Raw genomic sequence first — 26,637 nt, forward strand, 5'->3', positions numbered from 1 at the left:
CCGCGGGGGCGGCGCAGTGCGATGCACATGCGCGGTGCGGCGGGGGTTGGGGCCGGCCGTGCAGAATGCGGCGGAGGTGGTGAGGCCCCCGCGGGGAGGGGGCGGGAGGAGGGCGAGGCACTTATAAATGGCGCCCAAGCAGGACCCCAAGCCCAAATTCCAGGAGGGTGAGTGCGGGCGGGGGTCGGCGGGCCGGGCGCGGCGGTGGGGGTCGCGGGTGAGCGCCGAGGGAGCGGCGGCCGTGTGGGAGCGGAGGGGGCGGTGGGCGGGAGGCCGTGACGGGCACGGGGGCCTGCGAGCCGCACGGCTGCGCCGAGCCCGAGGGCTGAGAGCGGCTCTGCGGCGGTGGGCGGGCCGAGGAGAAACAAAGGAAACGGTTTTGAGGGAGTCCTGCTGAAAAAGGACAGCTGCCGTGCTCACGGGCGGGGGCCCGATGTCCCCTTGAAGTCTGATGTTCCCTTGGGGCCCTGCGGCGGCACGGCGCCGTTTGGGTCTCAGCTTTCGCCTCTCCGCCGTAGCAGAGGCAGCGTGTGGGGAAAAATGGATTCCTCTCTTCCTATTCCTCGGCTTTCCTGCCCGTAAGACCTGGGCGTTCCCTTCTCCCCCGATATCCTACGTATGCTCGTTTTCCGGCAGGTGTTAAAGCCGTTGACATCTCCTAAGTCTGTTAGGGTTTGTATCTGCTCGGCTCGATGCTCCGCTGCCCGTGCTGTGGAGCTGGGCTGGGGTTCCTCGCACAGAAGGAGGCTCGGGGCTCTGCACTGATACAGCTGGTGGAATCCATACCTGCATGAGAGCAGCGGAGACGTTAGGGTAAATGGTAGGATTCTGCCGCTTAGGAGGCTTATTTTGTGCATGTCGTGGTTTTAAAATGATTGATGCTAATACTGGCAAATGAAGGTTTGTTCCCCTTTTCTCTGCCTGGTCCTCACTGTGGCTTCTGTCTTGAGCAGCTGGCTTTGCAGAGGAGCGCCTGGCAGCAGCGACTGGATGGCAGCTGATGTCAGAGCGTGTTCTGCTGTTCTGAGTGTCCATAGCAGTGTTACCAACCTGCAGAGTTAATCAGGATTTAATGTGTGTTTCATGTTGTAGTGAGTTAATGCAAAATGTAGTGAACTGGAAGTTGAGTAGAATTCCGAGCTGACATATTCATAGCTGTAGGAGCCCAAGCAGCATAAATTCAGTACAGAAGTTAAAATATGAGCTTTCTTACCTAAATATAAATGCTTGTGAGCTCAGCACTAGCATTTAATTGGAGAAGTGTCCCATGAATGAAGCTTCCTGAAGTGCTGAAACTGAAGCATTTTATTATGGCAATCACAGCGTGGCAAATAAAATTATGTGTAACTTGAAATCCTGTTGTTGAATAGTGTTGGGTGGGGTTGGAAACTGTTTTGTAACAGTTACAGGCACTTCCTGTAAAGGAATGGGTGAGAAGGAGACAGGATTTCTGTGAATACAGTGGAAAGCCTGGAACACCCAGTTGTCCTATTGGCAATATGGGGTATCCCTTAAAGTGAAGGAACTGTCATTTTTTTTCATGTAGGCTTCAGAAATGAGATCAGATCTGGTCAAGTGCGAATTAATGGTTCTTTGGTGTTCTTGCGTCTTCTCACAGACAAGAGAAAATGGAGAATATTGAATCTTTCTCAGCTGTCAAGTTCAATCTTTGACTTGCTTAGAGCAGGTTTGTTCCCTGATGATGGTGATGAGATATCTCTGCTGCCACATCTGTTCTCAAGATGACTTGTTAGCCTTCCACTTCGACATCAAAGGCAAGACATGTGTCACGTCCTTCACACACAACTTGAGAACTTATTGTTTCTATAAATACTCTGCGTGCAAAACAATTGTAGGAGGGGGCAGCTGAACTGAGACTTCCCCGAGCTGTTCCTCACAGTCTTTGATGCCAGAAGACTTGCTGGTCCAGAGCCTGCTTTGTGTTTGAGCAGGGTGTGCTGGCCTGGTGCCTGCATGGGAGCTGTTAGTACCCAGCACAAATGCTCTGTGTACCTTGGCTTCCTCAAGTGTTGGCAGAGCAGGTCCAGGTATTTTCTATCAGCTATATTAGCTAAAGAACTCTTTTCTTACAAGTCCTGCTTGTGTGATAATGAATAGGTGTGGGTGTTACTGTGGCAGTGCAGGAGAGAAACGGTCTGCTGATCCTGTTAGGGCCATTCTGTTTTCGTGGCAACCTTTCTGCACAACTAAGGCTTGTGTTCCTTAATCTCAGAGTTTTGTCTGGAAAGGCTTTATATGACAGTTACAATGGAGATGTGTTTTCCAGTTGTGCCCAAGTGAGCAACGTAAAGTATGAGGTTAATGGAACTTTTCAGTCTTAGCTCTGATTATGAAGATTCTTGTTTAGTGTTCTTTGTTTTTGCATAAAACTACTTCAAGTACCAGAAGAATCACTTGTTGGCAAATCTGTAGCTCTTTTTCCAACGTACAGGAGCATTTTACAAGTTGAAATACATTTCTGACATAGTTGTGTGTTCTTGGACTTTACTGTGAATACTTCAATTCTGTGAGGAGCGTGTGGCTCATAGCCTAGGCAGTACATCTTTTGATGGCAGTGCTCTCCCTAGTCAGCATACAAGTTAAATAGTAAACTCACAGATGTGTACTTGCCCATCTGAGCTGGGTGATGTTTGGTAGCAGTTGTGCTCTTTGGAGAAACTGTTGTGTGTCTGCTTGTATCCCGCTCTTGCTGTTAAAATGGTGCCCAAATCCTCCTCCTCTGATTGAAACAAAATCAGGCAACCTCCCTGACCTTCTCAGAGCGGCGCTTCAGAATGTGAGAGCTGCTCAGTGCCTTCACCAAAAGAAACTGAGGTGTGGGGATACTTGTTTGTTTTCAGCAGTTTGCAGAGCGATTCTTTACAGCCAGTCTGGTTACAAGTTGTGTAAACGTAGAGTTGTGTCTGGGGTGGGGAAAGGCAAATACGGCCAGGATTGTTCAGCTTTCAAGAGGGGTCACACTTAAAGGCTCTGCGTGCTGTTGCTGGTCTTATCCCTTGAGTATGTAGAAATGAGTTTTGAAGAGTAGAGTAAATTTTGCAATAGAGGGTACTTTTAAACCCACAGCCTGCAAATCGGTTGGTTTTGAGCTGCTCACGAGGAGCTCCAGAGCTGTAGGGCTGAGGAAGCATCATGCTGCTGGTCCTCCCAGCCCACACAGCACAAGTGCTGAGGCACTGCTCTGCCCTGTGTGTCTGCGTGCTGCACACTGGACTGTTCTGCAGCTTCTCTTTCAGAATGTGTGATGCATCACAGCTCTCAAGAAGGAAACATCTGCACTCCAGCATCTTCTGTTGAGTACACTCAAATTCCTGCAGAATAGAACTGCGCAATAGGACTTACCATTTGCAGGTGGGAGGGAGGCTGAAGGATGAGCTCTTCCTGCTTAGAACCATGAAGTGAGCATTTTTTCTAGCTGTCGCACAACCCTGCCACTGTTCTGTCCCACAAATGGTTGGAGAAATGTTGGAGTTCTTACTTCATTGAACTGGAAATGCCAGGTGTTGCACTTCCTACCAGGAGGGGAGTGCTGGTAGCACTTTTGTGTCGGCAGCTTGAGATAGAGGGGTGGCACCTGATAGCAAGAGCAGATTCCCTGCTCTGAGTCAAATTGCAATGTCATGAAGACTTAGGAATCCCTTACAGCAAAATGGTTTTACCTGCTGTAGTGCACATTTGCACCAAGCCAGTGTGTTTTCATATCTGTGTCTGGAGTTATGGCTCTGAAGGAGGTCTGGGTGCCAGTAACTTGAGCTGGCAGAGGCTAGAAGTATGGCCAAGATTATAGGTTTGAGTGTCAACTGTTTGCTGGGAGAGAAAAAACCAACAACACAGAACTGTGGGTGGCTTGAATGCAGCTGGTGTGCAGCTTTCCTTGTGCAAGTGCTCTCTGGGGAAGTCCATGGGGAATCTTTCCTTCGTGGCTTCAGTAATCTGCTTCGATCCTCTGATATGACAGAGTTTTCAATCACCAGCGTGGTTCTCAAAATCTCTTGGAGTTTCTTGCTAGGTTGATGTTGGATTTGTTCTGTGATAACATGCTTTTGAGAAATGGCCCTGGTTTTATTCTAAGATGGCTTTCTGTGACTGTCTTTCAGGTGAACGAGTGCTTTGTTTTCATGGACCTCTCCTTTATGAAGCAAAGGTATGTGGCTGCTCATTACTGCACGTGGTTCTGACTTGCCCAGGAAAATAAAGAATTGCAGGAGTTTACTTGCTGTGCCTTACCTCCCTAGGAGTAATGACTGAAGCAAGATGAAGGAAAACATGCTATAATGTACACTTCAGTTTTAAGCCCTGTGGTTCTTTATTATGGAGAAGCTTAAAAAAAAAGCAAAAAACAAACAAAAAAAAAACCAACAAAAACAACTCAGGACCCACAGCAGTACTGTGCAGCTGTTCTGATGAGTTACTAAGGTTATATCTTTTGTGTTGAACATCTCTAATGCATGTGTTCCCACAGCAAACTTGGAACGAGTGCATAAACCAGCATCAGAGCAGTATGGGAAGTTAGAATTTGTCAATCCATATGCAGTAACTATACAGTGCAGAATTAAATGAGGTCTACTTAAGATGCTTTTGGCTGAAAGCTGCTATCTTTTAACAGCTGCAAGCTGCCTGGAAGTACTGTTACGCTTATCCATTAATTCTCTTCCTTCTCTTAGGAAGGGAAGTATTTTGGTGTGGGATGGTATTTATTTGAATATTCATGCTCACTTTGATTCCTCATAACCAGTAGAGGCTTTTTAAGCCTACGGTCTGACTGTGGCTTTAAATCCAGGTCTGCAGTGAACTAGCAAGTTCAAATGAATAAGCAGTGCAGTAGCGTGTCAGCAGGGTCAGCATATCCTTACTCCTTGTTGTGAGTCCAGGTGAGACTGAGTTTGTTCCATATATGGTGGTGTGGAGATCAGTAGTGGAATATGTTGTTCCACTTCGTTGGCAATTAAGCATTGGTGATTTTTTTTTTAAATTGGGAAGGCATGGGATGGAGTCCTGACAGTGATGCTGAGGAAAATGCTGTACAGCAGGAGGTTGGATTCTCAGGAGTGCTTATAGGTGACCCAGCATAGTGCAGAAATACCCATTCTGAGTTGTGTAAGTCAATTTCCCGCTTCAATAGAGAAAGCCTTAAAATGGAACCAAAAGATGAAGCTGAAGAGCATGTTCATGTCTCTGCAGTAGACTGAGGTGAGGATACTGTGGGGTGGAATGGTGACATGTACCCCAGCATCTCCAGAACATACCTTTCTGGAGAAGTGCCTTATCCAGCCCTAAGCTGGGGACTTAATTTGGCACGGCTGGGAAGTTTGGAGATGTAGCTGGACACAAAGATGAACTGTGAGAGGTTATGCAGTCTGTCTTCTGGGCTGTGCTCTTGCAGGAGGAGGTCTGTCTCTGGCTGTGCTTTCCTTCTATTGGAAAGTTGTCTGTATGTCAGACTGCAGATGCAGGAGAAAACCGTTAATGAGCAGTGTGTGTAGCTGCAGCTCATTGAAGTCTTCCTCTGGATGCACTGATGTTACATCTGACAGGCTCTTGGGAGGGCCCTTCTTAAAATTAAGGCACACAGGTTCCTGTGAGGGATGCTTCTGAGTGGTGGTGTGGATTAATTGGAGCAACCTTGTCCTGTACATTCCCTGTCTTATTGGTCTCACCTCAGTCTTGGTGTATGAGGTTACTGTCTTCAGAGGCCAGTCTTTGGATGGAGATAACCTTTTACTTACCCCATATTTAAATTCTCAATCTAGAAAAGTCTTATCCTACAGTCCTTTCTACTGAATACAGTGTGCTCTCTGTGACTGCAGAGATCTGTGTTATTTACTTTACTTTTGAAGACTCCTCTACTTCAGCCAGCTTCCCTGCCTGTGAGGTAGGGGCCTGCATGTGAGCAAGCTCTCTGAAAGGCTTACAGCTAACCCTGGACTAGTTAAGTGGCTGTGTGGTTAATGTGGTGCTCCTCAGGGGTTTTGGATCCTTCTCATGGCTGAAGGTGGCCCTTTGGATAGCTCAGCACAGTTGCTTTGCTTAGACCTTCCAGATCTGTAAATAGGCAGCAACTTGTGTTAGACAGCTTAGTTTCTGCTGTGGAGTTGCTGCCAGGTATTTCGGTTGCATGCATGGAAATCTCTGCATGTTTGGAGTCTGAAAGCTTATGAAGCAAAACTTGTTTGGTCATCTTTGTTCTCACTGGTGCTAACAGAACTCTTCTCCTCTGTTCCAGTGTGTAAAGGTTGCCATAAAAGACAAGCAAGTGAAATACTTTATTCATTACAGTGGTTGGAATAAAAAGTAAGTATTTGCATGAAGTGGAGTCAGTCCTCTTTTTTTTTTTTTTTTTTTTTATCAGTTGGAATATTAGCTTGATGAACAAGTTCTGCCATCTGTGTTACTGGAGAATTTTCTAAAATTAACCCAAATATTTCTTATACATAGGCCCATGATTTGTAGTAACAAAAGATTGCCTAACTCACAGTTTCCTTCCTGCAGGGCTTTGGTTGTGTAGGCAAAGTAGCTTACGGTGTCTGTAGACTCATAGGAAGGCTTGTTTGTTCAGCTTTGAAAACAGTTACTATAGTTCCCTCCTGGCAGAGATGTCAATATGGAAACTTCTCTTTTGGTAGGAGAGAGCTGCAGTGGAGCCAAGTATTCTTCCCAGAAAGCCAGTGTATTTCACTCTTAAATGTTGCTGGCAGCAAAGATCTGGTAAACAGTGTCTTTGTGAAGGCTGCCTTCAGAGTAGGGAGGGCTGTCTATGTCAGTCCATCACAGGAGCAGACAGCCTGTCGTTCAGTTCTGGCCTGTCATGCAGAGGTAGCATTAGAGAAACCTTTCCCTTCTGCAAAACTAATAGGATTCTAGGTGAGAGACTTCTGAAGATGGCTTTATGATGTAATGGTCAGCCCTCTAAAGAGGATTTCACAAGGTTACTGCATTCAGTAGTTGCTTTTTGCCCGTCAAGTTCTGTGGCAGGGTTTTCAATTTAAGAATTATAGGTTTTTTCCTTAGTGATTATAAGCTTCAGCTCTTCAGGCTCCAGAAATCTTTCACGTTTTGCTTCATTTCAGTGCTACGGATTCTCGAGCAAATACTGTCACTAATATCTTGACCTCACTGACTTCACTAAAAGCTGAACTTCACATCCTAATGCCTACAGTTCTCTGTAAATGCATCTGTCCCCTTCCCTGCCCGCGGGCAGGTAACTGCCACTGCTTACTATAAAGCATTTACAGGGAGTGTAACTGATTCTTAAGCTGGCTGCTGTGTGTCAGTGAGGCAGCATGGATGTGGTACTTCATTTCCTTGTTTATCTCTGGTGGTGAAGGGTGCTGTAAATGATGTCGTAACTCCTGCTTTTCTTTTCATGCTTGTGTTGCTTGAAGGTTTTCTTACCTTCAGGCTTCCAGTTAACTACATTAAAAGTGGCATTGCTGCAAGATTTAGACAGATGGAACAGTGATTGTTTAGTTCTGGTTGACATAATTTTAGTCCTTTGTTATTAATTGCTCAGTTCAACTTTTGATGCAAATATTGACAGGATGTGAGAGCTTCCTCATGTGGTGGAATGCGTGCTGCAGTTAAGTTTCTTTGAAAGTGTCACAGCTGTACAGCCAGGAGTAAGAGAAGTGGCTTTCCTATCTGACCAAAATGTGACACTGAAGTACATACAGCTGCCAGTCTGTTTCTCTAACACTTGGTGGCTAAGCTTGGCTTGTCTCAGTCCTGAAAGCCTTGTACTCCTGCAATAGTATTGCTTTGATTGCGTTGATGTTGCTAGAGTAGCAGCTACTGCCATCAAATGGAAATGATGTGGAAATCTATATAGTGAGCTTTCACTTATGCGTTTCAGAATAACGTGGCCACTTTTAATGTGCTTTTATTTGAAATAATTTGTCAGATTGCTCAGATTATCCACTCTGTCAAAGTGGAATTACTGCTCATAATGGCAATTTCCCCAACACCTGTTCTCTTAAATCGTTCACTTCAGATTCTTCAAATATTCATGCCATCTTGGTTTCCTTCACAGACAGAAATCAGAGCACTTCTTCTTACAGTAAGATCTTATTGCTGAATTTGTTAACCTATAAAATGTTGGAATAGATAAAGGAAACTCACAGAATAATACAGTTATGGCTACAGATGTCCCATCTGTAACTTAGTAAGTGTAGCTTTTCTTTTTCCTGAAATGACTCTTTTAAATTAAAAACAATTCCCTCCCTCCCAAATTGCCCATCCTATGAGTTTGGGGAACTCTTCTGAATTTACTGAGGGTTACACTTCCCTAGAAAAGCTGTTACCACTTCAGACAGTGGGGAATGTGTTTGGCAATTCACACTCCGTTGTGTCAGTCCATGGCTTGTCACAAAAGCAGATTTCAGTCTCAGATTCTGTGAAGCTTTTAATTGATTCTGTTGTGTAGAATGTGATTACATAGTGGTTTTGAATGATTAATTATTGTTCTTTTTTCCAGCTGGGATGAATGGGTTCCAGAAAGCAGAGTGCTCAAATACGTGGATACCAATTTGCAGAAACAAAAAGAACTTCAAAAAGCCAATCAGTAAGTGTTTTTCCTTAGAAGTTGTTCTCAGCAGAATCATTTGTTCCATAGAACTTCAATCTAACTGCTGCATATCAGAGGAGGTTGGTAAGTTCAAAACAAACAACTCCCAGCAGACGCCTTCAAGAAGTATGAGTTTCTCTTTTTATTCTGGAGGTGCTTTGGCTTAGAGGGATTCTGATCTTTGTACTCAGAAGCTTATAGAGTGAACTGCTCCTTAGTTTTCAGAGTAGGGCGATGAGAGCCAGGCACACTGACTAACTGGAAGCATATTCTGTCACATGGAAATAAGGAGACTAAAAATGACCCTCCTGCAGTATCCTTAAGATGTATCTTTAAGCAGTGAGGATAGTCTTCCTAGGAAACACTTAACAACTCCAGACTTGGTCCAAAGCAACCTTTTTTTCAGTACGTATGTTATTTTTTTAGCAGAGGTTAGCTGTTGTTTCCAGGTCACTGGGTAACAAGGATTGAGGAGGTGTAAATGGGAGTTCATGCCTTGAAAGGTTTGTTATATGAATAAGCTTAAGAACATCTTGCTGTTTAGTTGAACTTGTTCCTTCTTTGTCAAATCCTGACTCTGATTTACTTGCTAGCAGTTCTCTAAATGATTTGTGTAACTGTTTACCTTTGGAGGGAAAACAAGCTGCTTTTTCAGGTGGTCTTACTGCCAAATTTATTCTTTTCAAAGGGAACAATATGCAGAGGGGAAGATGAGAGGTGCTGCTCCAGGCAAGAAGACATCTGGTCTGCAGCAGAAAAATGTTGAAGTGTAAGAAACTTTTCATTTAAAAACCAAAACCAAACTGTTGCTTAGAATTCTACTGCTGATCTTCCAATGGTATTTCCCTACGATTTAGCCTCTGTTTCACTACTCCCCACACAAGCTATACAGGTGTTTACTTTTGTGGTATCTGAAAGGCCTTTGGTGAAGTACTGTACTAAAACCATCTTCTAAGATGGAATGGTGCTTAATATTGAGTCAAGGTACTGAATAGGTTGGATGTTAACAATTTATAGCTCCTCTTTTGAATACTATTCCCCTCAAGTTAGTGAACTGACACTCAAATGTGGGAAGCTCCCTTAAGACTTGTTTATCTCGGTCAAATTGAGCAGAATTGTTTAGTTCTTCTAAGGAGCCCAAGTTCTGATACAGAAAAATCCTTAAAATGCCTTGCCCTGTTACTGTGCAGTTATAAAATTGCATTTAGGAAGCCTTTATTTTGTTGTTTAGATTTGGCAAAAAACACACATGCTGTTAAAATGTTTTTCCACCTTAAGAGACCAGAAGCAAGCTCAGATGTTTGTCAGGAGAAAAAATGCAAAATGCAACTTTCAGTTTTCTTTCATTTCATCCTTTTTGTTTTTTCAGAATAGGCTTGCATGGCCTTACACTTAGGTTCTTACAGTCAGTACAGCTCTGCTTTGCTCATGTGCCATGAAACTTCTGCTGGAGTAGTACTTCACTTAATTGTGAAGGTGCTCATTACCAGCGTCATGTTTTGAACTCCTAACTTCATTTCTGATTCTGATCTTTGAGGAAGCTGCTGAGATGACATTGTTTCCTAAGAGAGTTTGGCTCACACTTCATGCCTCCTTTAGGGGCAGCTTTGTGTTACGAAGTGTTTCATTGGTTTGAGAAGTGCAGTGGCAGTGGATGAAGGCTTTGTTGCTGTAGGTGCTGAGTGTAGATTTAGCTTTGGAGCTGGCCAAGGCTGTAAATTGTCTCTTGGTTTTTGGAATGGAGTTTCAGATGGATCTGGTCATAATGCTGCATATACTCCCTTGTCTACTGCTGCAGGTTGTGAGGTACCTTAGCTGCACTGGTTTTGTGTGCTTTCTCAGCTTGGGATGGGCCTCTACAGAGTTCCTAATGAACGTCATTATAAACTAATGACAGCATCTAAATTGTGATAGTTACTAATGGGGCTATGTGAGAGGTGGTTGCACTTGAGTCTATTTGCTTTTTAGTCACTGGAAGTAGAATTAATTCTTTAAGCTAGGAAGCGATGGCTCGATCGTAAACGTTTCCATGACTACCGAAAGCCTTGCAGAGGAGATCTCAGTAGTGCTTCAGGACTGCGTTCCCTGTGCTATCAGCTTTGGTCATGTTAGAGGTGCAGGCTGATTGCAGTGGGTTGCTTGATTTTTATTTTATTTTTTTTATTTTTTTTTTTCCAGCTGAGAAAATGCTGAATGCTCACCTGCACTTGAAAAGCAGTAGAATTCAAAGTTGTCTCAATTCTTTCAAGCACATACAATAATGCTAAATCTGAGGTAGACTGGCACAGCAAAAAGGACTTCATCTTAAACTTCTGTTCAGTTCCAAAGCTCAAAAGCATGTTACCACATCTGTCTTCTTCTCTTCAGTTGAAACCAGTTGGGTGAAGGGAATGGCTTTGCTTTTTTCTATTGTCATTATAGTAAGCATGAGGGATTGTTTCTCATGTAGAAAAACATGCAAAACTTTTCGTGGTGATTGGGAAAAATTAATTTCTAAATGGTGGATTATTAATGTAGTGAAGGGGAAGAGAGAAAACTGTGGTCACTGGAACAGCAGTCTTCCGATGAGAAAGATAACAGGGTCTCATGCTTGTTGCACTGATCTTGCTCCTAGTCTCTAGCTATTACCAGCATCCTTCTAAATTAGACCTGGTTCTTCCAATAAAGTCTCCCCATTTTTCTTTCCGATCTGGAGGCTGAGGGAGAGGCAATGCTTTGACCTAACCTAGCAGTGATGCAAAGTTGTAATGCTGCTGTGTTGTTGAAAGAGCCACTGCTGCTTGTGTTCTGCTTACAACTAAAGGCAAGATGGCTTCTGAAAACCAAAACATCTGGAAGTAGTTTGAAAACATCGGGGTTATTCTGATGTAATTCTAAGGTCTTTGCAGGTACATGAAGTATTGTTGGCGGGGAGGGGGAGAAACCAATGAGCAAATATTCTAAAGAGGGTAACGCTGACAAGCGATTTGGCCTCAAAAGTTACCTTTGTAGCATTCTTGGAGGATTGAACAGAGGGAGAGAACTTGCTAATTTGTTCCTCAGCCAAACTGTAGTGAGAAGGAGATAACAGTCCAAGAGCAACTTATCCTCCAGGAATGCTCAGTAAATCTGTAACGTACTGCTAGAAAGGTAAACTTTTGAATCTTAAATAGATTCTCTTGAAGGCTGAGCGCTGGGTCTGACATTCTTTCCTTAACTCAACCCCCATTGTGCCTAGATTTTTCAGACGAGATGGAGCGCATACTGTTTGCTGTTTGGAGACCCCTACCATATCGACGCGGTGAGTTAAGGATGGATTGTCAAACCAGGATTTTCATCCTGAAATCCAGACCTCCTTGCTTTCATAGATTTCTTTAAGAGACTCTTAAAGTCTTCAGTTGTAATAATGTAAGCTTTGGTAGCAATTGAGTTAACGATTCTAAGTACTGCAGTATGTTGTTCTTTGTTTCTTAAAGCCAGTGTGGACTGATGGTTCTTAGTTTCTCTGAAATGCACACGTCTTCAGGTGGGGAAGGGCATGCTGTGGGTAGTCAAATGCCTTCAGTCTGCTAGTTAATATTTGGAAGGTAACTGATGTCAGTTTTAAAACTGCCTAGTTCTAGAAGTTTACGGTTGCTCTGCATGCTTACTGTATCCTGGAGCTGTGGAAATCGCTCCAAACGGTGCTGTTCTGTAAGACCAGAGAGCTGGGCTGTGGTGACCAACTGTTACAAATGTGAGGACTGATCTGCCTTTTTGATCTGCTCTGTTTTTGTCACTGGCTTGAATCTGTTCAGAGTAACTGTTCCTGTAAACTGCAGCAATGAGTTGAAAACGGCTTTTAAGGCTATTAATAAGCAATGTTTAATCACGTAGAAATATGCATGAAATGCTATTTGTACACAGCTGTTTTGAAATTAATTGATGGGTTTGTATTAATTAGAAAAACTATCATAAGCATTTGTGTAGTTACAGTGAGTTTTGAAAGGTGAAGTACAACACTGCAGATGCTGGCTTCCTCAACCTGTGTTATGTATGGTGCTGCTGAACAACAGCTCCTAAGAACGTGAGCTGGTTTTGGTGAGCGTGGTGTGATAGAAAACTGTTAGCCTGTGCTTAGAAAGTAAGAAGGGCAACCTGAAATATTGGAGTGACAACATGGCCCTGGCTTACAAAAAGCTTCTGGGCTTTTTTTTACTGAGGCATTTACAAGCAGTCTCATCAGAGATGCTTTCAAAACAGTATCTCAACTGAAACATGGGCGTTATTGTCATTCCTTCTGACAGAAGTCCTGTTCTTAAGCTGAATACGTCACTTAAAAACGCGTGCTCTGGCTGCATGTCTTCTGTGGCATCCTTTACTACCACTGGCACAACTAGCAGCTCTTACAAAAGCTACTCTCAGTCCTCTAGGTGCCAGGTAGCTTAATGCCACTGCCTGCGTGCCAGTTGTCTGAGCGTTAGCAGCACTGTAATGGAATGTGAGCTCCAGCTGGAGATCTTCCTAACCTGCTCAGCTGCCTGGTGGTCACTGCGAGGTGCACTTAGGGACAGGCAAGTGACTCAAGTCTGTGAGGTTTTTCTACCCAAAGATACCAATTCTAATCAAGTCTAATCAAGGAGCTTCAAAGCTCCAACATGTCGAAGAGTCCTAAATCCAACACACTTAGAACTTGTGAAGCGATTGGGCTTCTGGCATCCACACCGTTCAGTGGTAGGATGCTTCTTCAAATTCAGTGCTGTGCTGAGGAGGGGAGGAAGGAGGATGGCTATTCTGTCATTTTTGATGTCTGCTGCCTGGGTTTTAAAGTCGATATCTTTTTTTTGAGGAAAGAATAATTAATTCTTCCAGCTTCATCCTTTATCTCTAATAATACCTCTATAATATTTCTGCTTTTCTTTCTGCCTAGTGGTTCCTCTCAGCATAGAAGCCAGAGGTGCACGTAGTTCTGACTTGGGTATTTATACTTTTCCTGATAGTGTTGGGTGCTTTAATTGAATTTTGATAGGAGTGCTGTTCCTCAGAGCCAATTCAGTGACCGAGCTGCTTGAGCAGTGGAAGGCTGGCAGGCTCTTTCCAACGTGCTTATTTTCCATACTTGATTATTTTCACTTAAGGTCTTATTACCAGTTACCTCCGATCAGGAGAGACTTTGAGATTTTTTTTTACATCTTTGTCATTTTATCCTGAGCAAACTGGCACCTCGTTCATCTTTTTGTGGTGCTCACAAATGTCTTAAAGCTCAAATCCCTGAGACCCACGTGTAGCCCACCTTTGTTCTGCTGCCTGTATCTTAACCTGCTGTTGTAGGGAGGTTCTAACAGACTTCTGTGTCCTTTTAGAACACGTGAGGATTTGGGGAAAGTGAAGCACTTGTAGCTGTTCGTGAAACTTTAAACTAGGTGGTCATAGACTCCTCCCTCTTGTGGAGCATGCACACCTCTCAATGTCTTGGTTTTTTTCCTGATCTCATTAGTCTGTGTTGAATTCTTTTGTGAGCTGCTCTTGTTTTCTACTGACATCTGACTCCAGAAGATGCCTTCAGAGATCTGAGCACTAATGCCTGCTGTCCTGTGCACAGACTGCTGGCTACTTGAGGCTGTGTCCAAGGGCCTTGACAAGTACTTGGGTATCCTTGTTCTGACGGATGTTTGGAAGGGTGAGGTGCAGGCATTCACATATGCTCTTCTCTGGCAGCCTCCTTAGTTGCACTTACCATTTGATTGTACATCATCTTGTTTTGGATACTGCAATTGAAAGTTCAGCATTGTGCTGGAGATACTTGTTTTCCTTCTGAGTCTCACCCTTGATTTACAGTACTTAATTGTATTGAGCTGTTTTGTAAGCTGTAGTTGTATTCATTTCCTGCTGGTTGTCTTGTTTCTGTGCAATTGCAGATCTTGTAATGTCAGCATCTTCACTTGATGATTGGCTTTCCAGTTCAGTGTCATTTTTTGGTTACTCATATTGGAGTACTGTGGATGTAGGGGCCTGTCCTCATTTGGCTTAATCAAAACCCTGCAGTGAGGTCTGGGTTTCCTTCCTCCCAGAATTCCCATTGCTGACCTTGCTGCTGCTGAGGTAATGTCAGCCTACAGTAGGCTGCATCCTTCAGGTTTGAGCTGTGAGGTCTTTAGTACCTGGCAACTCTCTGATCAGTCTTAATTAAAACTTTCCACTGGAGCTTCCCTGGCAGTTCCATGTTGCTTCTTAGTTTTGTTGTTGGTTAATTCTGTATGGAAATGCTGCTCAGTGGTGCATGTAAACTTGCAGCCAGGCTGTACTTTGCACATGGAGTCTGTCAAATATCTCATGCTGCTGTGCCTGTGTTTTTGGGCTAGTTCATCATGTGTGAAGTGGCACAGAAGGATGTGCTTTAGGCTGTGCCAGCTGTATTTCATCTTTTTGTATCACTTCAGGACTTGAATTCCCTTGCAGGAAATTGTTGTCTGCCATCACAAGGAACATATATGGTGTTCTTCAGCTGTGTCTCAATGGGTCTGCTTAAGATATGCTGCTCCTCCTAGATTCCAGGTTCTCTCAGTAAGGCTGTCTGCACCGCCTGTACACAAATGCTGCATCTCTCTCCTGGATACTGAGTGCACTGCATGCTTAAGTTACTCCACAGAAGCATTTGTCTTGCACAGCTGTTCTAACCTAGTGAAGAGTTACTCCATACTGTCTGCTGCAGCTCTGCCAAGTGCTAATGCTTTGTCTCTAACCTGAGATTTTTGTTTGTTTGCTAACTGAGATTTGTCTTTTAGACTGCAAACAGATGGCTGCTTTGACTTGGTGCAGAGGTGTATACCTTGAGTGTAAAGAATCAGGAAGTAAGGAAAGAGGTGGGAGAGTACAAGCGCCTGCCCAGAGTGGATTTATGCTAGACTGTGTGATTCAGTAGCATAGCTGTGGTGTATGTCTTAATTACAGTATTTCTTAAAGTATTTTATACGGCCTGCCTACACCAGTTTGCTAAGACTCTGCTAGCCTGATGCTCTAAAACTGTTTTTATCTTGACAGTAATTCTCAAAAGAACTCCATCTCTGCTTGTTCACTCCAGGTTTCGAAGAAAAGACTCTCCTCAGTGCACAAGTCCTTTGTCAGTGACTTGACTTGGCAGTTGTTACTTCTTCCTGGAGAGAGAGGGGATCTTTATTCTACCCACAGTTCTTTTTAAGCCTAATGATTGTGATTTGAAGCCTGAAAAAGGTGTTACACTTCTGATTTCAGACCTTTCTAGAGACTCTGCCTGCTTGCTGACCCAGATCACCCAGCTCAGAGGCTGGCCACAAATGTCACTTGACGTGGTGATGATGTTTCCAAAGAAATAATGATGTACTGCTGTAAAGCTTTATCTCATGACCTGGGATCTTGCACACAGAATTTTTTTTTACTTTGAGGCATTTAATTGGATTCCTATTAATAATAAACAGGTGGGAACATGGCTGGTAATGCTCTTAGTTCCAGCTTTCTTACTAAAGGAATAAAATCAGTGAACATGCAAAGTTCAAATAATGAAAATCTGCTAGGACACTTTAATTTGTTTCTAATATCTCTTGACATATCTGAGTATTTGCATAGAGCAGGCATTGCATGCCAGGTGTCCTTTAAATGTTTGCAAGTTAGCTTCCCAGTGTGACTGCTTGGAATAGAAATGGAGGGTAAGGCTGGAGGACTGAGGGAAGGCTGAAGGATGTGTGGTAAAGTTTGAGAGCAGTATTTGGAAGAAGGTAAATGTTAGGAATGTTTCTATTCAGTATAGTTCCAAATGTTACAAGTGAGAGGCAGGTATAACTGTGATCTCCCCCAAACTTCAGTGCCATCGTGGATGCTCCATGCGACCTGATGCACACAGGGAATTCTCATGGTGCTGTTCAAACTTCCTTGTGCTGCTGCAGTGCTAAAATTGTTCTTCCAGTGCTCTACAGGAGAGTCAGCTGGCTGAGATGCCTGATTCTTCCCTGCCCTTCATTCTGTCTTTAAGAGATCTCTGAAGTACTGAAATAACGCCTCTACAGGCATTTGGGAAATACAAAATGTCTGTGGACGTTCCTTGGTGATGATGGCCAGGAGTGCTTTCAGGTGCTTGATTTTTGCAAATACTCATGGCCTGTCTTCTGGATTTCTGTAGATTCGAGTTGAATTAATCCCCCAAAAAGTGAATACTACCCTGTGTCATAGAAAAGCCTTGAAGCATCGGCACTGTGGTGGTAAATAATCCCTGTTGTTTTCTAAATGCCTTGTAGGCCTCTGAGTTTGTGGGTCTGAACTTACTGTACTTTTTTCTGGCTTTCAGTTCGTTCAATACTTTCATCTTTATGTTTGCAATAATTTGTGTTCTTCATTGCAGGAAAACAAAAAAGAACAAGCAGAAAAGTAAGTACACCTTTATTCTGTGTGTAAGTGGATATGCTTAGGGAAGGATTCTTAGCTGGAATAAGACCTTAAATCTGCCCCTGCTGAGTTTAGTTCCTGCGCCTTACGGTGCTGCTCCTGGACCTCAGGTGTCTCTTGTGTAAAATTCCCTACTTAATAAAATAGGGATGTGTAACTTGCTGCTTTGTCATGGGCTGTTCCAGCCTGTCAGGATTTAGACCCTTCAGAAGCAGAATGTAAGGTGGTATCCCCGCTGATCTGCTGAATAATTCTCAATAGTAAAGTCCCACTTCAGTTTCCTTACCAAGATGGGACATGCTTGCATTGCTGGTTCCAGAAGGTTTCTTCCAAAGAGCACTGGATATGCTTTGTTCTCAGTGCAGAAATCTCCATCTTCACATACATGCCATGTAGCAGTTTAAACACAGATGTGTGATGTGCAGTTAGTTTTGAAAACAAAACCACATGAAAAGATGATTTGAGGGAAATCTGAATACTACTTTTAAATCCTAAACATTTCTTTTTTATTGGTATTTCTTATGGCCTTACCAGACTACTTACCCAGCACGCTGTCTTTCTTCTATGCAGCTCCTGGAATTGGAGAGGGGAGCAGTAGCAGTGAGACTCCTCAGCCTCCTAGGAAGAAGAGGGCACGAGTAGATCCAACAGTTGAAAGTGTATGTGCTTATGATTCTCCTGCAGGATTCTTGATGGGGAGCAGAAGAGCTGCTTGGCTCAGAAATACAGACAGCAGCACTTGGTCCTGCAGTGTGAATTGTTACGACTTCTTGAAATGCGAGGCCTGCTGGGTGGCCTGAAGAGCTATTATATAACAGAGCTATTGCCCTGTTCCCCCTAAAGCCAACTCAGCAATTCCTTACCCCTGTAGTGTATTTGCTTTGTGGAAAGGATGGGATGAGTGGCTTATCTTGGTTGATTATCTGAAAGTAAGTAGCGTGAATCCACTTCTTTGTTCTAGGAAGAAACATTTATGAACAGAGTTGAAGTAAAGGTGAAAATCCCGGAAGAGTTGAAACCGTGGTTGGTAGATGACTGGGACTTGATCACCAGGCAAAAACAGGTGACTTTGGGCAGAGCAGCCTGTCAACGTGTGGGCAGGGACAGCAAGCAGCAATTTTGTATCTCGCTTGAGTGCAGTGCAGCAAAGTCCTCAGAGTTCAACAGAAGCCTTTCTGGACAGTTCTGATTGCAGTTGGATTTTACCTGTGCAGCAGAGCTGCGTGTAAATTTGTGGAGTGTAATCAGTCTAATTGGACATAAGCTAAAAGTCAACTAATTTTAAGTTCTGTGGTGTTCCTCTAATCATGTTTGGCCTGTTGGAACGCTTTGAGGAGTTTGCTTAGGTGACAGAATTAGTCTGTATGAGCATTGCAGGTGATGTCTTACCTCAGTTCCATCCTGTCTTATTTACACATCATTGTGAAAGCGTTTGAGGCATCTACAGCTCTGACAGAAAGCAGTCTTAGAATAGTGATTGTTAACTGTGCTGCCAAGCTGGATCTGCCTAAAGCCTCTTGATACAGTAATGTTACCTAAAATAAACTGTCTTCCATTGTAAGAAATATTATCTTTTTTCAGGACCTTGTTAGTGAGTGAAACTACCTTGTATTCTTCTTGCCAGTTTTATTAAGTGTTGTTGAAAACTGTTGGCCCCAGCAGGTGCCCAGCAGTCTTGTTTGCTTCCAGTGCCAGTATTGGGTGCTGACCTGTGGATGCACTTTACACCTTAACCTGTTAACTTTGTTCTAGAGATTTCCTTATGTCACTGTAAGATAAGCATGCAGATAGAAAAGTCTGTGTAAGTTTGACAGTTTGTATTTTCTGTTTTGTTTTTTTTTCCACAGCTTTTCTATCTTCCTGCCAAGAAGAACGTTGACTCTATTTTAGAGGATTATGCAAACTACAAGAAATCTAGAGGGAATACTGATAACAAGTAGGTAGCAGTCATTTCAGCTCTTGAATATGTCCCCCTGTTGTTGGATTGCAAGTTTCTTCATGAACAAGAGAAGTTGTTAAACACATCCCAGTGCCAGGGGGTCCAGGTCTCCAAGGACACGATTCAAGAACACTGTCCTACTTCCTGAACGTTTTCTCTCTCCCTGGCACTCTGCCCTGCCTGACGCTTTCTCCTAAATGAAGTGTAGAAGCCACATCAGGAGTTCTCTGTTCTCTACCTGTTCTCACCCACTCACTGGTGAACAAAGTTCATGTTGCTTTGAATGAGTGCTGAGTCAAGTGAACTTGAGTAGGTGAAAAAAAAGCAAGGTGCTTCTTGGCTTACATAAATTCTTTCTGTGTTAAAAGCAGTCAGTAAAGGAGGGGCTGAGCTGCACAGCTGCAGGGAGTTCTGCATTTCAAGGTCTGCAGACAGATTTCCTGGAGAAATCTGAAGCTTTGTAAAAGATCTTCACAATTTTGGCTTGGTAAATCTGGCAAATCTAACTCTGCATCCAGGCAGGTATAAGAACAAGGCTGACTGTTTTCTCTGTTTACCAGGGAGTATGCAGTCAATGAAGTTGTGGCTGGAATTAAAGAATACTTCAATGTCATGCTGGGAACACAACTGCTGTACAAGTTTGAGAGGCCCCAGTATGCTGAAATCTTAGCAGATCATCCAGATGCTCCCATGTCTCAAGTCTACGGTGCCCCACATCTGCTGAGGCTGTTTGGTGAGTATGACATAGAGATTAAGGAGTGGTTAAGAGCATCTGAATGCTTCCTTCTCCTGTCTTGAGTCTCAGTGAGTGGGAACTGCAGAAATTGGAGAGGCAAATTCCAAAACCTGTGACTTCTTTATGTGCCTTATGTTCAGTCATGCAAGGACTTGGAATGCACGTTGTTTCTGGTTAGCTTGTGTGTGGGAATGGATTCCTGGGCTCTTTATATATGCCAGTGTAGGTTTGGACTTGCTGTAATACTTTCAGACCTGTTCTTTATAACTGAAGTGCTACTTGTTTTGAAACAGTTCGGATTGGAGCTATGCTTGCTTACACACCTCTTGATGAGAAGAGTCTGGCTTTGCTGTTAAACTATTTGCATGACTTCTTAAAGTAAGTATTTCTCAAATCTTTCAGCAAGAGAACAGTAAATGGACTGCTGTGATGTGACCTGTTCTGAGTGAGCAGGTGTGTGTGCATGCACACTGTCAGCTCACAGCATCACTGCAGCTTACCAATTCTGCTGCACTTAATTTCTTGATCAGCTTCTAGCAAAGCCTCAAGCTTCCATTTTTGTTAATGGTCAACTGTAGTCTGTGGGAACACTGATTTGTGAATCATTGGGGGTAACAAAGCATTAAGCTGTTTGCCAGTAAATGTTAACTTACCTCTTCGAGTAAGCTATGGAGGTCAAAAGGAAATCCTCAGCACTTCCAAAACACACCTTGCCCTGCAGGAAGGCTGGACATGAGTTGGCCTGATCCCCAGGGCAAATTGCCTTGGAGTGATCCTGAAGTCTTAAGTTAGCAGTCGTTCTGTGGATATGGAAGTAGAGACCAGTGCTGAAGTTCTGTCAGCTGCAGAGCTGGGAAGGTGAAGCCAGTGTGGTGACTGAGGCCCCTGAGTGCACACATGAGCAGTGCAGTGCTGCCTTGCTGTGGCTCCATCCGTGTGTGCTGACAGCTGTCCTGTCCCTGCTTCACAACCACTGGCAGGAGCTGCATTCCTGCTGTAGCAGCTGACTGAACCTCCAGTGCAGAGTGTTTCATCCTGTTAATCTTCACCTCCCTGTGCTTGCTTGGAGCCAAGAGCTCTTGACAACAGCTTGTTTGGAATTGATTTTTGGCATGAGCTGTCGGATCCTTAATTGCTTTGGACAGCTGACTCTTTCTAGCAGTTGTATGCGTCGGTTTGTGCTCCTGGAATCTCACAATGTGATTTCAATAAACATCTCATCGTTTGTGATACTAAATAACACCTTGGGAAGGAGCCTTAACCTTTGTGATACCTTTCCTAGGTACTTAGCAAAGAATTCCTCCGCGCTGTTCAGTGCCAGCGACTACGAAGTGGCCCCTCCTGAGTACCATCGGAAAGCAGTATAGTGCTGTGCTGCTCTGCAAGGAAGCCTGGGATCCTCGTCGTGCTTCTCCATCTTGTTCTTCACATCTTTCTATTGCACATGTCCTCTTCTGCACAGACTGTGAACATAAAGTGAATAAAGTTGTGTGTTGAGTATGGAGCTGCCGTTTGTAAGTTCTGAAATCTTTCTTGTACTGAAATGGAAGATTTATTGGAAACTCTTTGGTGTTTCTGGCTTGCTGTTTGCATCACTGGAATGTAAAAAGAGTGCAGGTATGGTATTCATTGTATAAACTCTTCAGTGCTCACAGGTCTGATTTGCCTGACTAACCTTCATGGCACAGTGATGGCAAACCCAGGCTCGGACCCGTGAGGTTTGTGATCACCCAGTGTTGGTGCTATTGGTCTGACTCTCAAACCCATTTACTTTCTTGGTGTTGAAAGTAAAATGTTTGGTCTGTAAATGTATGCTTTTGTTAGTTGAATTGTAATTTTTTTATTTTCTAACAGTAGGAAAATGTGTTATCCTATAGTAGTGTCTTGGGAATGTTGGTCTTTCACAGAGCTGTTTTATGAATCTTCAAATAAACTTTTTTAATTTCAAGTGTTTGATTTCTCTTTGCATTAGTCACTCGTAGTGTCCTATCACTGATTTCAGGGTGTTACCACGAATACAAAGTCTTGCAGTACTAACTGGGAGGTGCTTTGTCCCTAATTTAAGGACTCTTAGTTAAATCTAATGCATCTGATCTTGGGGTGAGCTTTTCCTCTGGGCTCATTCCGTGGTTCCTAAGAGCTAAGAATGCAGTTTCACTTTCCTGGTGGAGCTGTGAGCTGCAGCCAGAGGTGCAGCTACGTGGCAGCAGTCGTGCTTTGCAGAGGCACTTGCTGGCTGTGTCTCTTGATTGAAAACACAGGGCTTGCTATGAAGTCAGTAATGAAATTTGTTTAAATTCACCTTTTCTCCCTTTTCTTGCTTCTCTAACTTTCTTGCAGCCAGTACTTCTGGAATACTCAGGATTGCATCTTCAGCAGGCTTTCACAAACAGCTCTATGACATCAGTTAGCTGCTGCTCTTTGCTCACTGTGACCATTACCCAAAAGAAGAGCTGAAATGCTGATCTGAGTTTGAACAGTGGAATTATCCTTCGCCAAGCCGCCCCAAGGCTGGAAGCAACCTTTGCAGAGCAATGTTTGTGCACAGGAGCTGTGAGCACGGCTGTGCTGCCGTCGGTGCTGCGGTGCCCCTGGGAGCCCGCTTGAAGATGGGGCACAGCTCCCTTCAGTAGGCTTTGCATGCGGGCTGACGGGGATTTACACATGCTCTGATGACACGCACGGGGATTATTCAAAGCCTCGCCCTAGTCACTCCCGCTAATTAGCTTGCTAATTGTTACTAATTGTAGAAAAAAATTGCGGAGAGCATCTGCAGAGCTCCCTGCCCGAGTGCCCATCGCCCCCAGGGACACCCGCAGGAGCTGTGCGAGCTGCTCCGCGCCTCCCTCCTGCAGCCCTGCACGCACCCTGCCGGCAGTCCGGGCTCTGCTGCCTTCCTGGGCATCGCAAAACTCTGCTCTGCTTCTGGCCGAGTCAATCAGATTTCTGCAGCTGCTGTGTGGCCGGGGGGAGCAGGAGGCTCCTGTTGGTGCTCCTGCAGTGGAGCGGCACCATCAGGGCTGAGCTCATCCATCCAACGTGTGCTTCACACCAGCTTCCCTCCTATGAGCGCATCCTGGCTGTGTTGGCTTTGTTTCTCCTTTGCTCACATGCAGAAATACCCTGAGCAGAACGTCTCCCTTGGCTGGTGCTGGCACCAGCCCTTCCTATGGCTGTCACCCTGGAGCTGCAGAGCATCCAACGACCACAGGGGTGTGAGGGGCGCCCAGCACTGCGAGGCTCACGCACGGCTTAGCTCAGATGCTGCTCGTCACCTTTAATTTGCACTGAAGGGTTGCTAAATCCAGAAATGAAGGCAGCTTGCTAATTAGTTTATTTAAAGCTGTCTTTCAGGAGTGCTGCTCGATCATCCTCCCGGGGTGGTGGAAGGATGTCATTACAGGAGCTGGAAAAGCCAAAGACGCGCTCCTTCCCTCCTGCACATCTCCCAGAGCCCGCAGAGATCAAAGGCTGTGACAGAGCACAGCGTCACCTAATGAAAGCAGGAGGGCAAGAGCAGCCCTGTGTCCCCACGGAGCTTTCATTCCAGGATGAGCACTAAATGACAGTGTGGGGCTGCTTCCTGCACCTGCCAGCAGCGCCGTGCTGCTTCAGCATGGGGAATGGAACTGCATCCTGCTGTATGTGGTTTGAAGGAGAGACTGCTGAGAGATGGAGATGGTTTGCAGGCTGCTTGTCATTGAGAAGGGTGAGAAATTTCATAGAATCATAGAATGGCCTGGGTTGAAGAGGCCCACAGTGCTCACCTGGTTCCAACTCCTGCTGTGTGCAGGTCGCCAACCAGCAGCCCAGGCTGCCCAGAGCCACATCCAGCCTGGCCCTGAATGCCTGCAGGGATGGGGCATCCACAGCCTCCTCGGGCAACCTGTTCCAGTGCATCACCTTATTGGGTTTCTCCTGTTTCCATCATCCTGTCCCCCCTTCCCAGACAGGATGGCTGTGGGAGCCCACCCAGCAGAGGCAGAATGGGGAGCACCAGTGTTTTTGGGGGCTCTCTACTCAGAGCACTGTACACACACACACAAAAAAACATTTTAACCAAAATTTGTTCCTTTTCAAAATCACAGCATGTGATCTGCATCAGCAGAAGGGGGTTCCAGCTGTGGGTTTGATGTTCCTCCTTATCCCAGGACGGGGCTGCACAGCTCCTGTGGGCCGTGGACCTTCTGATGTCCCCAGGAGGTCCTCTCTCATGCTGTAGGACAGCAGTGTTGTGGCTGCACAGCGGTGCAGGGCTGGGCTGCCTCTCAGTCCCCCCACAGCTCTGATGGGTCGTGGCTGAACTGAACCTGCAGTGAAACTGAAATGTTCCCTTAGAAGCGGAAGCTTGTCCTTGCTTTAACTCTGGTGCCCTCCGCTGCCACACAACAGCCTCTTCAAAGGCATTTATCTGCCTCGTCAGGTAGCAGATAGCAAAAGCACCTGGCTGCCCAGACGTGCCCGTGCATACCTTTCTGCTAAGGGCTGTTTGCCTTGTGACAGTGCTAAAAGCATTCATGCGGGCAGGGAGCACTTCGTGCCAGGCCTGCTGCAGTCTGGGCCTTGCACCTGCATCCATCGCTCCGGCTTTTCTCCCCGGTGGTGCTGTGGGGGTTCAGGATGGGGCTGGGCACCTGCTGTCCCATGGGCAGGCAGAGCTGATGGCAGAAATCCAGGCCCGTTTGGGTGCTCGAGGAACCAGAGCTGTGCACGCAGTGGTTTCCTGGTGGGAAGCCAGAGAGCAGGAATAGGGGCTGCCCTCCCTGCGGTCTTACAGCTGTGGTTTGTGAATGCAGACCTGGCTGAGGAAATCCTGTGCTCCTCCTACAGCCAAACCAATTCATCGAAAGTGGGCAGGGAAAAATACTGAGCTTCTGTTGTGCTCTAAAATGGGGTCTGTTTCTCATTTAGGTCCCTGTGCTGTTCCTGTGCCAGACTTGGTTTGTCAGCCCCATGGTGGCTCCTGTTTGCCCCAGAGGGCTCCGCTGGGGACAGTAACAGTGATAGGGATGGTGGTGGCTCCTGTGCTGCCTGCAAGGAGAGAGTGATGCTGCTGGTGCCTGGCTGTGGCTGGGGAATGCTTTGGGTTTGGGGATACGGGCCAAGAATGGGAAATACATTTGTTCAGGTTCTGGGGCAGTGCAGGGCTCTGCTCAGGTGCAGGATCACCACAAGCAGCACCTGAGGCAATCGCTCCTATTCAGCTCCTGCCTGGGAATCACATTTGGGAGGGTGGGGGGCAGCAGGAGCCCCATGGGTCTCCCCAGGGCTGGCCATGATGTGGGCATGAAAGTGTGGGACCTGTGGCTGCCTGTCGCCTGCACCAGAACTTTCAGTACTTTGGGGACATGTAGGTGAGGCTGGAGAAACCTGGTGTAGAGGCTGCACATGGCTGAAAACATTGCTGCATCCCTGGCAGCTCATCCTGCTGGCTGAGCTGTGCTCAGGAGGGCACAGAGAGGGCTCACATGGGTGAGGGGCTGAGCCTGTTGAGGATGTGGCTGCTGGGGGGCCCTGGGCTGGGAATCACTCACCATGGAGCTGGACAGGGCAGCACAGGGATCTGACTGTGCTGTCTACACACTCTGCAAGCAAAATATCAGCTGGTCTCTAAGTGTGGAAGGTTCCTGGCAAAGCAGTCAGCTGTTGTTCCAAGAACATTTCTCCTATTGCAGCATTCATTACTGCTGGACGCCACTGTCCCTTGCTGTCAGATCTGTGACCTCTATGCTGCAAAACCACAGCTGGCGTTGGGCCCCCGGCTGCTTCCGGCATCAGCCCCACGTTGGCTTTGCTGAGTCCCTGCTGTGATGGATGTGGCACACCTGAACCACGGCATCTCCTGGCCCCACAGCAGCCCCCAGGTTAAAGCAGAGCAGCCTGGGGGTGATGAGGCCACCCTGGGCTGTGTTGTCAGCTGCTCTGCTCACAGCTTTTGTTTTTTAATTGGGTGGAGAGTGGAAAACCCTGTGGCTCCTTTCTGTATAAACAAGAGGGATTTATGATCAGCTGCCCAGCTGATGGGACTAACGAAGTCCTCTTTCATCTGCCTTATCTTTATTGCTGAGCTCTCCATTGGGCTGAGCTGCAGCACCTGCAGCCACCCTGAGCACTGTGCTGTGTGTTGGCCAGCACAGCTCGTGGTGGGTGGCACTGTGCTGCTGCCCCACGTGTGCCCCAGGGCTTCGAGCAGCCCAGGCCGTGTACCCCAGCATGGCAGGGCCAGGCTTCATGTACCAGGCTGCAGGCAGACCCTGCTGATGGCACAACTGCTGCCAGTGGAGCTGGTACATAGGATCCCCAAACACAAATAGGAAGGGAATTTTTCACTGCTAGTGGCAGCAAGAGGATTGCCTTTTGTTCTGATGAAGGCTCTCAGGAGTATGGAGGGAATCCTTGTTTCGTTATCCTTTTGGATTGAGGGCACAAACCTTTCCAGGCTCTCTTTCCCTCCTCTCCCTTTCCTCCCCATGCCTCTCAGTCACGAGGACATGCAGCTGTCCAGGCAGCGAGGACCAGGAGCACTGTGGTCTCTCAGCCCTGCCCCAGGTCAGGGCACCTCGGTCCCCTGTTCAGACACACTGGGATGCTCAGGGACAGGGCAGCCCCGTGCTGACGCAGGCTGTGGGAGCACAGAGCAGGTCCTGATGGCTGCACAGCGTCCTGCTCCAGGCCCTGCTGGGCATCTCGGGGACACAGAGCTGAGAGGACAGACTGTTTCAGGTGGTTGGGTTCTGCCTTCTTCACTCGCTGGCTTTCCTTAAAGGTGTGAGTGACCTTTTGGCACCCTGCTGCCCACGGACACATCACGGTGCTGTGTGGTTCGAGAACTGCTGCTGCCCTTCTCCAGAGCTGCTCAGGAGCTGCACTCCTCTGTCTTCAGCCTTAGGGGACACCAGGAGCACCGGGGCCATCCTGGTGCCACCGCTTGGCAAACTTCAGCCTCGGCTCCACAGCTGGCAGCCCTGGTCTGTCCTGATGTCCTGCATCCGCAGCCAGCCCAGCCCA

The 26,637-nt window shown here is 45.9% G+C and overlaps 1 protein-coding gene across 2 annotated transcripts; it reads left to right on the top strand.

The window, feature by feature from the left end:
* Window positions 1–28: 28 nt before the first annotated feature.
* Window positions 29–21,577, top strand: MORF4L1 (mortality factor 4 like 1). Of its 2 annotated transcripts, XM_048956152.1 has the most exons (13): window positions 29–167; window positions 4,119–4,165; window positions 6,245–6,312; window positions 8,492–8,578; window positions 9,270–9,350; window positions 11,799–11,861; window positions 16,911–16,936; window positions 17,525–17,613; window positions 17,916–18,017; window positions 18,802–18,890; window positions 19,454–19,626; window positions 19,923–20,007; window positions 20,912–21,577. In XM_048956152.1, exons 1-13 carry the CDS (start codon window positions 128–130, stop codon window positions 20,994–20,996), a joined length of 1,035 nt encoding a protein of 344 aa, XP_048812109.1. In that variant the 5' UTR covers window positions 29–127; the 3' UTR covers window positions 20,997–21,577. The 2 variants fall into 2 exon arrangements, with proteins under 2 accessions (XP_048812109.1, XP_048812110.1); XM_048956153.1 differs by lacking the exon at window positions 11,799–11,861.
* The last annotated feature ends 5,060 nt before the right edge of the window (window positions 21,578–26,637 follow it).

This window comes from Lagopus muta, chromosome 10, assembly GCF_023343835.1.
Source record: "Lagopus muta isolate bLagMut1 chromosome 10, bLagMut1 primary, whole genome shotgun sequence".
In the NCBI taxonomy this organism is placed as follows: domain Eukaryota; kingdom Metazoa; phylum Chordata; class Aves; order Galliformes; family Phasianidae; genus Lagopus; species Lagopus muta.